At 35.9% G+C, this 12,619-nt stretch overlaps 2 protein-coding genes across 5 annotated transcripts; one reads left to right on the forward strand and one right to left on the reverse strand.

Annotated features, from left to right (window-relative positions):
- Positions 1–1,471: 1,471 nt before the first annotated feature.
- On the forward strand, positions 1,472–4,844 carry LOC122000757 (thioredoxin-like 2, chloroplastic). 4 transcript variants are annotated; one of them, XM_042555209.1, is made up of 6 exons: positions 1,472–1,715; positions 1,792–1,977; positions 3,526–3,690; positions 3,915–3,964; positions 4,063–4,075; positions 4,525–4,844. In XM_042555209.1, the coding sequence occupies exons 1-4, from the start codon at positions 1,551–1,553 to the stop codon at positions 3,936–3,938; spliced, it is 540 nt and encodes a 179-aa protein (XP_042411143.1). In that variant the 5' UTR covers positions 1,472–1,550; the 3' UTR covers positions 3,939–3,964; positions 4,063–4,075; positions 4,525–4,844. The 4 variants fall into 4 exon arrangements, with proteins under 4 accessions (XP_042411143.1, XP_042411142.1, XP_042411140.1 ...); XM_042555208.1 differs by having other exon boundaries at positions 4,063–4,596; XM_042555206.1 differs by lacking the exons at positions 3,915–3,964; positions 4,063–4,075.
- Positions 4,845–7,464: 2,620 nt separating this feature from the next.
- On the reverse strand, positions 7,465–9,898 carry LOC121999846 (putative transcription factor bHLH041). Its single transcript, XM_042554479.1, has 8 exons — positions 9,728–9,898; positions 9,503–9,631; positions 9,308–9,413; positions 9,199–9,213; positions 9,051–9,116; positions 8,430–8,984; positions 7,981–8,355; positions 7,465–7,738 (listed from the first exon to the last, which is right to left on the reverse strand). Exons 1-8 carry the CDS (start codon positions 9,832–9,834, stop codon positions 7,673–7,675), a joined length of 1,419 nt encoding a protein of 472 aa, XP_042410413.1. The 5' UTR covers positions 9,835–9,898; the 3' UTR covers positions 7,465–7,672.
- Between the last annotated feature and the right edge of the window lie 2,721 nt (positions 9,899–12,619).

The raw sequence follows: 12,619 nt of genomic DNA on the forward strand, positions 1-12,619 counted from the left end.
TTTATTGGTATTAATTATCAACAGTTTCAACTGAATGGATTAATAATCATTTACTGTCATTAATTGTTGGTATTTTCAATTGGACTGAATTAATTGAAATTAATCCATCTTTTTCATATTAGCATAAAAAAAGTAGCAAAATATTGGTTACTATGCTTGGGCAAATCTTGTCTCAACTAGCAAGCATTTGACGCGGATAGATCATACTCGCACACGAGTCAACTTGATTCAGTGCAAATCCGGGTCCTAGATTTGCTCCCTCGATGCACCCACTCATGAAAGAGCTTCTCCCCATGCATATGTCCATAACATCAATGCATATGCTATAATTTAACCAATAATAAAATCAAAAGACTCCTAATATGTGACTAAAAATCCATGCACAATAGAATTTTTTCTTCTCCACCTCTTTATTCTATTCACATTTCCTACAATAGCTCTACTAGAAGAGCAAGCAACTACATGACGATCATATCATGCCTCTGTTAGGGTTCACGACCTGTGCACTACCAAGCCAAGCCCGTAACTTCCATTAGACTCTTATGAGTGTCATCATCAAGTTCAAGGCCTCAGCCCACTATGGAATTTAAAATTTTGTTTTTCTCATGAGTAAACCCTCCATGAAATAATGACACAAGATGAGTGTTGTGACTCATCCAGTACTGATCTTCCGGTAATTATCTTCATTAATATAACACGGTATCATGTGAATCTAATGCATGAAATACATGAAAACATTTAAACATTTACAATAGATGCCTCGTCAAGTTTGTACCTCGTGCTTGTCGTCGAAAGAATGATTACTAGACGAACAATCATTCACAATTTTCACGAACCAAATTCCTCATGCTTGGATGCTCTTCTCTTGCAAGAAAAGGAAAGCAGCCAACCCCTCCTCTCGCCTTGGACGTTTATTTATAAGGGAGCAATGTAAACTGCCAACTTCTCCTGCTACCAACAAATCAAACATGTAGATATAGGGATGAATACTTAGTTAAAATAAAATTGAATCAAACTAAATTAATTTTTTTTCTTAACTAATAGTATTTTTTTTAAAAAATAATTAATTAAACTAATAAAATATCAATTAATTGAGCCAAAAGTAAATTAATCAAAATTTTCAACAATGATAGTATCATAAGGATTTGTAGATTCATAAATTTATTGATTAATTGTTTTTATTCTAATTTATTTAATTTATTTGTTTAAATGAATAAGAGATTTTAAAATTAAAATTGTTCCGAATTAATTAATATGATGAAATTTTTTATAAGAAAAAAAATTCTAAAATAATTATATTTTGTATGTATTCCTAAACCGGTTTTCTAACTTCCATTCCAGCCCATGACAAGTTATTCTTGGGCCGCGCTCACAGAGTCACCGGGTGGTAAGAAGTCAACTCTTTCACCGACACTTTCCCACCAACGGGTAACGTTAAATCGGCAAGTTAGGCTTCGCATAGTTTGGTATCGGATTCTACTATGTCCCAATAAAACGCCCGATTCTGTAGCCGCCGCCGTCCGCACTCATCCCTCGCCTCTTTCCCTTTGATGGCCGATGCTTTACTACCCCATCACGGCCTCCTCCTCGAGTCCCGCAGCCATCTGCTCCCTCCCATCTTCTTTCCCCTCAACTCCCCGGCACTGACCCTCCCCCACAGGTCTCGATTCGACCCCGCCGTCTCCCGCCCTTCTCATCGATGGCAGCTTTCCAAGGTGCCGCCGACAAAAATGCTTGTGCCTTATCCCCCTGATTCTGTGTTTCTTAGTTGTTGTTTTTTTGTGGGATCAGTTGCGCGCGGTTGTGGAAGAGGCCGCGGACGCGCCCAAGTGGTGGGAGAAGGACGCCGGGCCCAATATGATCGACATCCACTCTACGCAGGAGTTCCTGGACGCATTGAGTCAAGCAGGTGAAAGGCTTGTCATTGTGGAGTTCTATGGTACTTGGTGCGGATCTTGTCGAGCTCTGTTCCCAAAGGTGATTCCTTTTTTTACCACCGTAATGCTGTTTGATTCGCTGGGCAACTGACTAATTAAGCGCGCGCTCGTGATTTTTGGGCTTGGTTGCACTAATTGAAGCTGTATTTGAGTCTTTCTATTGACAACTACACTTTCCTTACTACATTTGTTGATGAACATGGTTTGCTTATTCTCAGATATTATTTATGAATATTATTCACAATCTCTGTCCTCGGATATTAATGAGCCAAGCAAAAATGTGTTGGAGCTTATTCATATAGTTTAACGAGTTGTTGGCCTTGTTACCAAGCCAAACACTAAGTTTGTTCACCAACATTTGATTCATTTACAACCTCACGACATGTGTGGCATCTTCTCTAAACTTGGTTCTTCTACAAAAACGCTTTCTAACTTAATATTGGGGCATATCAGTCCTGTCTATTAAATTTCTGGTGAATTGTGCATAAATATTCTTTCAAGTGATTGCTTCTGTGTTGTGTTTGTTGATAATTGTGTCGTGTCAAAGGAATTGGTTTCTTTGTTTTCTCTTGGATGTTTAATAGATTACATTTTTTGCATAAGAATTGGATTAACTAATGACACCATTCATGTTACCACTTGGTGATATTCCACAATTTCTTTAAATCTAAGACAAATCAAGCATGCCTAAAAGGAAGAGGAAAAAATTTTCCACACTTTGAAGTCAAACTTTACTATATATTCACCAAGGAATGAAATCCCTTTCAGAGCTTTCATCCCCAACCCAAACAGGTTGTATCAAGTCATGCCACCAATGCCGACACTCGGCGCTGAAGGTACGAATGAGGATGAAGAAATTGGGGAGAAGAAGAAGAAGAATGGAGAAGAGAATCCTAACCTTTGCTAGACTGCCCCACCGAAGTTTTGTGTCGCATCACTATCATTGCAGAAGATTTATGTGCATAGGCGAATCTTTGCACCTCATGGTAAAGCCTCATATGTCTCTCAAGGGAAGTCCCTGGCTGCATCGCGCCATTGCGAAAGCTTAACAGCAGTCTTGTGGTCTCAAGTTGTTCTACATGCTAGTCGGTGGGTGGAATGAAATGTTTCGTTTGTGTCAATCAGCATGCAACGAAATTGTATACTTTATTGACTGAAGGTTCAATTTCATTTCCCAGTACAAACATTTATCTCAGTGCCTGAAAGGGAGTCATAACTTGTACTGTACTGTGAAGCCAAATTTACCAGAATGCATGGCATAAACTTGTAATGCTTTGATGCACCTGTTCATCATGCAAGGTTACTAATTATTTGATTAAGCTAATACTATTCTTTCCTTGAAAGACCACTAAAACTGATTATGGGTGCATAGTTCTTTATGCATGCTTTTCTTTAGTTCTTCTGCTAACTCACATGTCCTGGGTTGTAACTTATATTCTTATTATGTTCTATGCATGACAGCTCAGTTGTGTAACTTCTTTAGTTTTTCTGTTTTCAATTGGCGTGATATCTATAGGTGTACTACGTGAACATGAAACTATTTTTCACAGTAGTCGCTTACTATTTCTTTCCTTCAATTATCCCTCAGCTATGTATGATGGCAAAGGAACACCCAGAGATTTTATTTTTGAAGGTGAACTTTGATGAGAACAAACCTATGTGTAAAAGATTGAATGTAAGAGTACTTCCATATTTCCATTTTTACCGTGGTGCTGATGGCCTTCTGGAGTCCTTTTCATGTAACTTGGCTAAGGTAAGAATTTGTACTGGTGTTCATGCTGTTTTTTAAGTAAATACTTTTTCTATATGCCTCTTTGTTTACTGCTTTCTTTTTCGTACTCCAACTAATTTACATTAGTAATCTGTATTTGTTATGCCAAGTTAAGCTCATTTCCTCTTAAATGCATTACCTATTTAAATGACATCAAGTCAATATTGAATGATTAAGTTGTTTAATTATTTCATTCGCCTGCACAGATAGTTGTGCACAATATAGTTTGATCGAAGATAATTGAGTTTGCAGCAAGGTCAGTTTATTCTCACTTTAAGAGAAATGTTAGTATCCTCTACGTGTGACAGTTTATTTTGGAACCTTCCTTTTTTAATACTCTTTTAATTCAACTAGGTCTCGGGTGTTGGTAGGTGGATATTTATCAACAAAGAAGGTTTAATCATGGTCAATGTTGTTTTACCAACCTTGTGCTGCAGATTAAACTGTGGAATTGGTAATTGCATTGGTATATTAATGCATAACTCCTATGAGAAAACTCAAACGGCCTTTTTCTTTTCATGCGATAGATTAGGACTGCCTTGTGCTTGTGCTTATGCTCAATTAAATAGTAAATCTTTACTAGTTTGGCACCCTTCAATCCTCATTCATCTCTAGAATCAATCTCTTAACCTGTTCATTTACTTTTACTGTCAATATTGTCGCCTTATTGAGGATGCTTCATCAAATTTCTCGAGCAGATCTAGCAAAAATGGGAAGAGAACTATTAGTCGGAACTCCTCCATTCTCTTTCGTGTTTGTTTATTCAAATGAAAAACTAGCTTTTGTGATAGCAGATTTTTTTTTATCTAACTGCAGTTCCAGAAGATAAAGGATGCCATTGAAGAACACAACACTCCACGTTGTAGCATTGGACCTCCTTTAGGAATTGTAAATATAAACCTGCTCGATAGTTCAAACACCGGCAAGTAAGCCTCCCAGAAGCCAACTTTCAATTTTATGTTTATTGTTCTTGCTCAACCATTGTATTCTATCGTTTTTAATCCAAAGCTTCAAGCATTTGTACTCTTCACAATTAGTCTGGTAAATAATAAGTATATAAAAGCAGGACTATACGAGAATCTATTGAATGTCTGTAATGTTCTAATTACTCGGAATGTGTGCAGTTAAATTTTTTATTTGGGAAGAAACTCATGTATACACAGTTTACCGAGTTCCGGAATTTGTACTCTACTAGATGGTTTTTATGTGAACTAGTGGTTTATACTTTATATCTGACTAATTTTAAGGGTTTATCGAGAAATTTGTGCATGTCAAGAGAAGAATCGTGGGTAGTAATTAAGGGTTTGCTTCAATGACATTGCGATGGCATGTTTTTTGATCCTTTTGTTTTTGAAAAAAAAAGTTGCTTTCATAGAGTACATTAAGTTTTGATTGACGAAGAGTTATATAAGATCTAGGTAATAAAAAAAATTAGATTTAGTTGTAGATTTTGGCAACTAAAATTTTCAATTTTCATTTCAGTTTGTACAAATATTTATATATCATTAATAGATTTTGTTCTCGAACATAAAGTCATTAGAGTAGCATTCACAACGCTAGTTCCTCTGCAAATGAAAACTTAGCGTGGAACAAGAGCTCCTTCTTTTTTTGTTCTCCTTAGTCTGAATTGAAAAAGATAAAAAAAAAAAAAAATTTGAAGAACTGAGTGAGAATTGATTAATAATAATAATAATAATAATAATAATAATAATAATAAGTAGTAGTAGTGATTTAATCGTGTGTATATATACAACAAGACATAATTTATTTTGTTACAGGGGTGCAATGATAAAACATTTTCTATTTACGGGTCAATTTTTAATTGCAACATTAGGGTGCAATTGAATCGAACCAAGCCCTATAGTTAAAGGTTTAAACTGGGCTTGTTTTACCTTAGCTCGGTTTGATTCAAACCAACTTAAAATGTTTCGGGTTAATTTTAGGTTTGGACTAAATATATTAAATAATTTAATTTTTCAAAGAATAAAATCAAGAATCTGGCGAGGAATCCAGAATAAAATGAAAAAAGTGGGTTTTAAAGGAACATCTTCATTTCATCTCCACTAACTACTCTTCTGTTTGCAAATGAAAAAAAAGTTACCAACTGATCCATTAAAGTCCACCAAATATAAATCAATGTCAATTGACGACATCTTCACTAATTAGATAATGAAGATTTTTTTGAACAAAAAATATTACTTGTACAATCGATTAATATGTTGGATTTTGTTTTTGAATTTTTTTAATAGATAGTTAATTAAAAATATTGGACTAATAGACTGTTTGTTATAAATATTTTTTATTTATTTTAGTGGCCGATGATAAATTTCATAGACTAGAATTAATTTGCATAAAGTGTATACATGGTGTCAAATAAAAAAAAATAATATACATTTTTTTGAAAAAATAAAATCTTTAAAACTATAGATTAGCTTTTAAACTAATGGATTAAAATAAGTTCAATAAGTTTTTAAACTCTTCAACTTCATTTCTAACCACCTTACATCAATAAACTATTCAAAAGGCTAGTACCACCCGTGAATTAACTCCTTCGTGTTAATCTTGAGACGGATTGACGGAGACGCTGGAGACGAACGTATTCACCTTTTGCCACTATGCCACCACAAGTATCTCGAAGTCATGTTTTCTACGAGTGATTTACATTCTAATTATTTTTTTCCTGAAATTTCAAGCCTATTTTTGAAATAACTTAGTATATTCTTGTTTTTTTAATTTCTTAAACCCTAAATTTTAAAAAAATATACACTAAATATACATGCGTGTAGGGCATATATATATATATATATATATATATATATATATATATATATATATATATATAGAGCGTACTCGTCCATATCTAAGAGTATAAACATTGATTACTTTATTTAAAAAACTCTATTTAAAAATTTTACTATTAAATTTGGATAGGATAGTTTCAAAATCTTTGTATTAACTGCCTAATTTATTCCATAAATTTTACATTTATGAATAGTACTTTTTTAAATTTAGGAAATTAATTATATTCCCTAAACATTATAAAAGGGAGAAGAAATAAGAAAATTGATATATGCAGTTTGAAATCCTAATCCCTTATCTCTAGTCCCCTCTTGATACACTACACGATCTTTCATCGAGTGAATTCATCCAAAAAATTTATCATCTAAATTGCTTCAATTCCGTGCATAAATTATATATTTTTTAAATACATTGATTAGGTAAAAAAATGAAAAAAAATATAATTTATGGACGAAATTGAGGTAATTTAGATAGTAATTTTTTTATATGAATTTACTCGATGAAAGACATCGAAATTGTGTAGTGGACTAGGAGAAATCTAATAAGAAAAATAGACGAGTCGAGGGCACAAGGAGGATTAAAAAATAAGTTTTTCACACACCTTCATTGATCATTACATATCCTATTTATAGGCTAATACATCACACATATTAAAAAAACTCATTAACTCCACTAACATCATAACATTAACCACTAACACCAAATTACAACTATTATCCTCCACCACTAACTCAACTTACCAACTCATTAACCCATTAACACCACATTATAATCATTACCCTATTATTTCTCACGACTAATTCAATTAAAATATGTCCACTAACATACTAATTTTATCAACAGAAGCAAGGATAAGATATCAAATAATCTGAATTGGATATATGGTGTAATGAAAAGTAAATATCTAAATTTAATAAAATAATCTTTTTTACTTAAATTATACATTTTAGATAAAAAAAAATTATTAAACCCTACGGTTTAACCTTGAGGTTTAAGCACATTTCATCATTACAATAATCGATAAAAAATTATAAAAAAGAAATACAAAATTTTGTGAAAAAATTGTTAATTCATCCTCAAAAATGACGGGCCAGAAATGATACAATGTCATAGCGGAGCAGTGGCCGTGTATGTCGCCGTCAACCGCACATCACATCACATCACATCACATCACATCATTGACTGCTCGTTTCATAGCTTCCGCGAACCTCTCCTCGTCCCAATCACTCGCCTGTTGCACCCAAGCACTTTACGAATCAGCCTCCATTTTTTATAGCTTTTACTAAAGGAAACTTCCAGCTCCAAGCACAGACAATTTTTCATATATTAAATTAATTCATGCATGTTAATTATATTAAATTAGAAATATTAGCAAAGACTTTGCTGATGCATTTATTTATTCCTTTGAAAATTTTAAGTCGTCGCACTAGTCTTTTGCCTTTGAGAAATTCGATTCATTCACTGGAATCTTACCTTCAATTGGAGTCCAACGCCGACTCTTCTGAGAATCGCACCGGTACTTTGCGGCGCTGTTCTTGCCTCCATTGCCACCAAATGCGTAGCTTCTCTCTGTTTTAACCATTCAAGTAGGCGAACCACCAAGTTCATCATCTCGCATTCCTCCCTTACAATTACGACCACCTCGAGGTTGATAAATTGCGAGGCTCGTGATGCGGATTCAGAAGCTCGGATTACTCGAACCTCTACTTTCTCATCTGACTCGCCGATTTCCCCCTCGACAAATTGCATCAGTTCCAGCATTTGGTTCCTCTCCTCCAGCTCTTCGATTTGGGCTCGCAGGGAATTCAAGTAGTTCTTCGTGTCCGCGAGCACAGATGCCTTGTCCTTCTGCGACGACCAAAATCTTTAATTAAATCTAATAAAATAATTATAAATTGAATAAAATGCAATTATATAAACACCTTGGATCCTGGCGGAAGCAGCAATCTGAGAGCGTGAAAGCTATCATTGAGCTTCTCCCTGCGCTTGCGTTCGGAGATCATGTGGTGTAATTGGTAGCTCGTCGGTCGGTGCTGTTCCTGCGCTTGGGCCTCCATCCTCGTCGCGCTCACTCTTCTCAAAATCTCAATCCCTGCCTTGATCATTCTCTGCCCTCCTCCCAAATTGTTCGACGACTCTGATTTATCTAGATTATTGCGGTGGTAAACCATGAATGCCGTTGGTGGATAGCCTTGTTGCGGCTGTGAGGAAGAAGATGGAGCCGAAGAAATAACAGCAAGCATCGCCCTTGTCATTGCCTTATTATCCTCGCAGTATCTGGAAGCCGGAGCTTCGAACAGTAGACTCTCGTGGCTTCCGATCGACAGAGATCGAGATCTAAGCGAGGAGGAGGATGAAGAATGATGAGACTTTTCATGGTTCGGTGTGAGTTGGATTAAACAGTCTTCTTCCTTTAGCAGGGACTTCTGAATGAAGATTTTGCTGAACACTTGTTGAATGCTCATTTCCATGTTCATCTACCAAAATCAAACCAATTAGATCGAAGTAATAATACATGTTTCTCTGTTTGTCTCATTACGTACATTATTTGGTGGAGTTGAAATTCCTATTTCGACTTCTCCTTTTCCCGATCCCAAAAACACTACTGTCTGTGATCGAGCAAGAACAGTTTAATTACTTACTTGAGAGAATCAGAAGTGGATAAAAAAGAAAGGTTTTTAACTTACAAACCTTTATCCCCGCTTTCTGAAATAATCGAAAGGAGTTCAAAATTAATTACATTTCTCAATTAATTAGCTAGTTTTAATGTATGAAAAACGCGTTTGTAATTTCAATATACCTGATAGAATTGGCGTTGTTCATTCAATGCAGCTAAATTCATTATATCTGCATCCTTAATCTCAAGATAATTAAGTCCAGAGGCGAAGGCAAGGCCAGGAATACAACTGCAAGCACAAAGAGCAACACATGATCATATATATCCTGACTAGCCATAAATTATTGGGTTTTCGGCAAGTATAAGAATCTTACATACCCTCTCTGAATGCTGCAGAGCGATCGCCGGTAGGCAGCGAAGAGCCTCGAGGATACGATCCCAGATGAAGAGCTTGGATTAATACTATTGTCTTCCTCCCGTTGCCATCCCTCCATGGAGATCAGTTGGCTGCAAATAAGCGGCATGCAGATTGATTCAGACCATTAGATTTAACTTGATGCGAGCAGGAATATCATCTCGTAGGCATCCCGGCAGATCACATACTTAGCTGCAGGACACCAAGTGCAGATATAAGCGCATCCAAGCACACTGCCGGCGAGTTGGAGAAACCATCGGCGATCATGGGAGCCGAGGAGGAAGAAATAGTCCATGTGCGTTCAATCTATATAATAGAACTGGAGCTGAGAGATTCGCCAAACAACCGGGAAGAAGGAAGTAGCTAGGACGGATGAGAGCCGCCAGTTTTGGGTTGGGTTTTGAGTCGACATATAAAGGGAGGCGAGGGGGAGTTGAAAAGTAGTCGTGGTGTGGGCAGTTCGACAAGTCTCATGAGAAGAAAAGTTGACGTTCAAAGTCGCCGGTAGTAGCAAATTGATTGGCGAGAGGATTTATATATGCTGAGGAAGAGGTCAAACTCGGAGTGCAGATTGGCTGGTGTATTTGATTGCTAGTTTGAAAATAATTTTTTTTTTAACAAAAAAAAATCAGTTTGTGTTATTCTTTGTATTGCGATCTTGTCTCAAAAACGATGAGATGAAAAGTCGGGATGTGATACTTTCATTGATTGTTTGTAGATTTTATTTGGACCTGGAATATAAATTACGTTAGTGACGGGTCAAGGAAAGGATCTTTGGCATTGGTCCTCCGATATTCAAGTCAATCATTGGCGATGAAGTATAAGGAGGAGCAACAAGAAGACTGTAGCGCAAACAGTGAAGATTGCATAACTCCGTCGATGCTTGGACCCCCTTTATATAGAGCTCCGGTAGCATATGTGCACACTTCCTAAGGTGAGCACACTTCCTAAGGTGAGCACGCTTCCTAAGGTGAGCACGCTTCTCAAAGTTTCCCTGAAAAGACTTGTCAGTAAAGTGTTTCTAACACAGTACCTTAACGGGCTGAGCATATCTCTGAAGTGACAGTGAAAGCTTCCGCCGTACGATCTTCTGGTTATTCATGTTCGGTGTCAGTGGCACCAACTCTCAAAAGGATGTCGCTGGATATCAGAGGGAGTGTATTGCTAGGCCGAGCGGGTTGGCCGCTCGGCCGGGATTGTTGGAGTGTATACTAAAAGCCTAACTTTTGTAAACATTTATTTTTGAAATAAAAGAATTACATTGATCAATATCTACATTTATTTGTTACATATAATTATTCAATTAATTTATATAGTAGATAACATAGGAGTGTGGTGTCACACTCAGAAGATCATGTTGTTGGTTCTCTATAAATTATAAACAGTTGTTCACGACTAAGATGGAAAGGAACAAACCATCAGAATAGTCGTAGTGTAATTAAGTATTAGTTTATCTTGACTAATAAATTACACTGATACACTTTAAATGTATTGAGTAGGACCATTTAGGTAAGTTATTTTGGTAATGACTTAGTAAAAGAACTAGACCTTAGTTATTATGGAAGTGTGTGCTCTTAATCCTAATATAATAACAAGCACATATATTTAATATTTATTTCTTTGACTTATCAAAGGGTGAGGTTTAGCTCGATAAATCAATATGCCCGATAAGTTCTTTTTGTACTGACTTAGTAAAAGAACTAGACCTTAGTTATTATGGAAGTGTGTGCTCTTAATCCTCTAGGTCCAAAATCAATTTCTCCTCTAGGTCCCTGTCGTAGCCTCATTATAGCCTCAAGTCCATCCAAATGTAAGACTCTTCTTGGTGTCCAAGAAGGGGGTCGGACCATTGCTTGGTGACCAAGCAATGGCCGGCCACATCCTCTTATAGGGGCCGACCCTATTGCTTGGTGACCAAGCTTGTAGGGGCCGGCCAAGATTAATTCAAATAGGAGGGGTGTTTTAAATTTTTAAAATCTTCTCTTTGTAGAAAACTATAAGTTTTAAAAGAGAGATTTTAATTTTTAAAACTTTCCTTATTTGAATTAGGTCACATGTTTTAATAGAGAGTTTTAAAAGTTTTAAAACTTTCCTTTTTTTTAACCATCCTCATGGTTTTAAAAAAAAGGAAGATAAGTTTTAAAATTAAAATTTTCTATCATCATGTTAAAAAAGAAAATGTTATAAGAGAAGTTTTAAATTTTAAAACATGGTTTTAATTTTTTAAAACTTTCCTTTTTTAACTCTAGGAAAGAGAGCTTGTAAAATTTTATAAGAGCTTTTTCTTCTTGTAAAATTTTATTAAAAATTATTTTTCTTTCCTAAATATGGTGGCCGGCCACCTTGCTTGGTGCCCAAGCAAGGGGCCGGCCAAACTCAATCCTAAATCAAATAGGATTGATCACAACCATTGATTTGGTGATTGATTCAATCAAGAGGAAAGAAAAGGAAAAATTAAAAGGGAAAAGGAAAAACTCTTGGATGATTTTATTTTTGTAAAAAGTTTTTCCTTATTTTCCTTGGGCAAGTAATATAAAAGAAGGGTGAGAGAGCTTCATGAGATACAACTCTTATTCTTTGGCTTGGAGACTCTCTTGGTGGCCGACCCCTCTCTCCCTCTCTTCTCCCTTTGCTCTCTTTTCTATTGTGGTGGTGGTGGCCGAATATTACAAGGAGGAGAAGCTCTTTTGGGTGGTGTTCATCTTGGAGGATCGTCATCCACACGACGTCCAAGGCGAGGCGAGGAATACGACAGAAGATCTCGAGGTTATTAGCTTACAAAGAGAAGGTATAACTAGTAATTTTCTTCCGCATCATACTAGTTATTTTCTTTGTAAGAATTCTAAATAAAAGAGGCAATTAGATCTAGTTTATCGAATTTATTTTTTGAGTTTGCACTTTCTTCTTTTTCGAATTTGTGATTCGATTGTTCTTTTTGGTTAACCTAGAGTTATTTAAGGAAATTAAATATTAGCTTTCCTTAAAAGACTTTGACTAGGCGGTGGTGGTTGCTCCCATATCCAAGAAGGCCATGTGCCTTGCCATGTAGTCCTGGAAGCTAATTTTGGAAATTAATATTT

Source organism: Zingiber officinale, chromosome 7A (assembly GCF_018446385.1).
Source record: "Zingiber officinale cultivar Zhangliang chromosome 7A, Zo_v1.1, whole genome shotgun sequence".
Taxonomy (NCBI): Eukaryota; Viridiplantae; Streptophyta; class Magnoliopsida; order Zingiberales; family Zingiberaceae; genus Zingiber; species Zingiber officinale.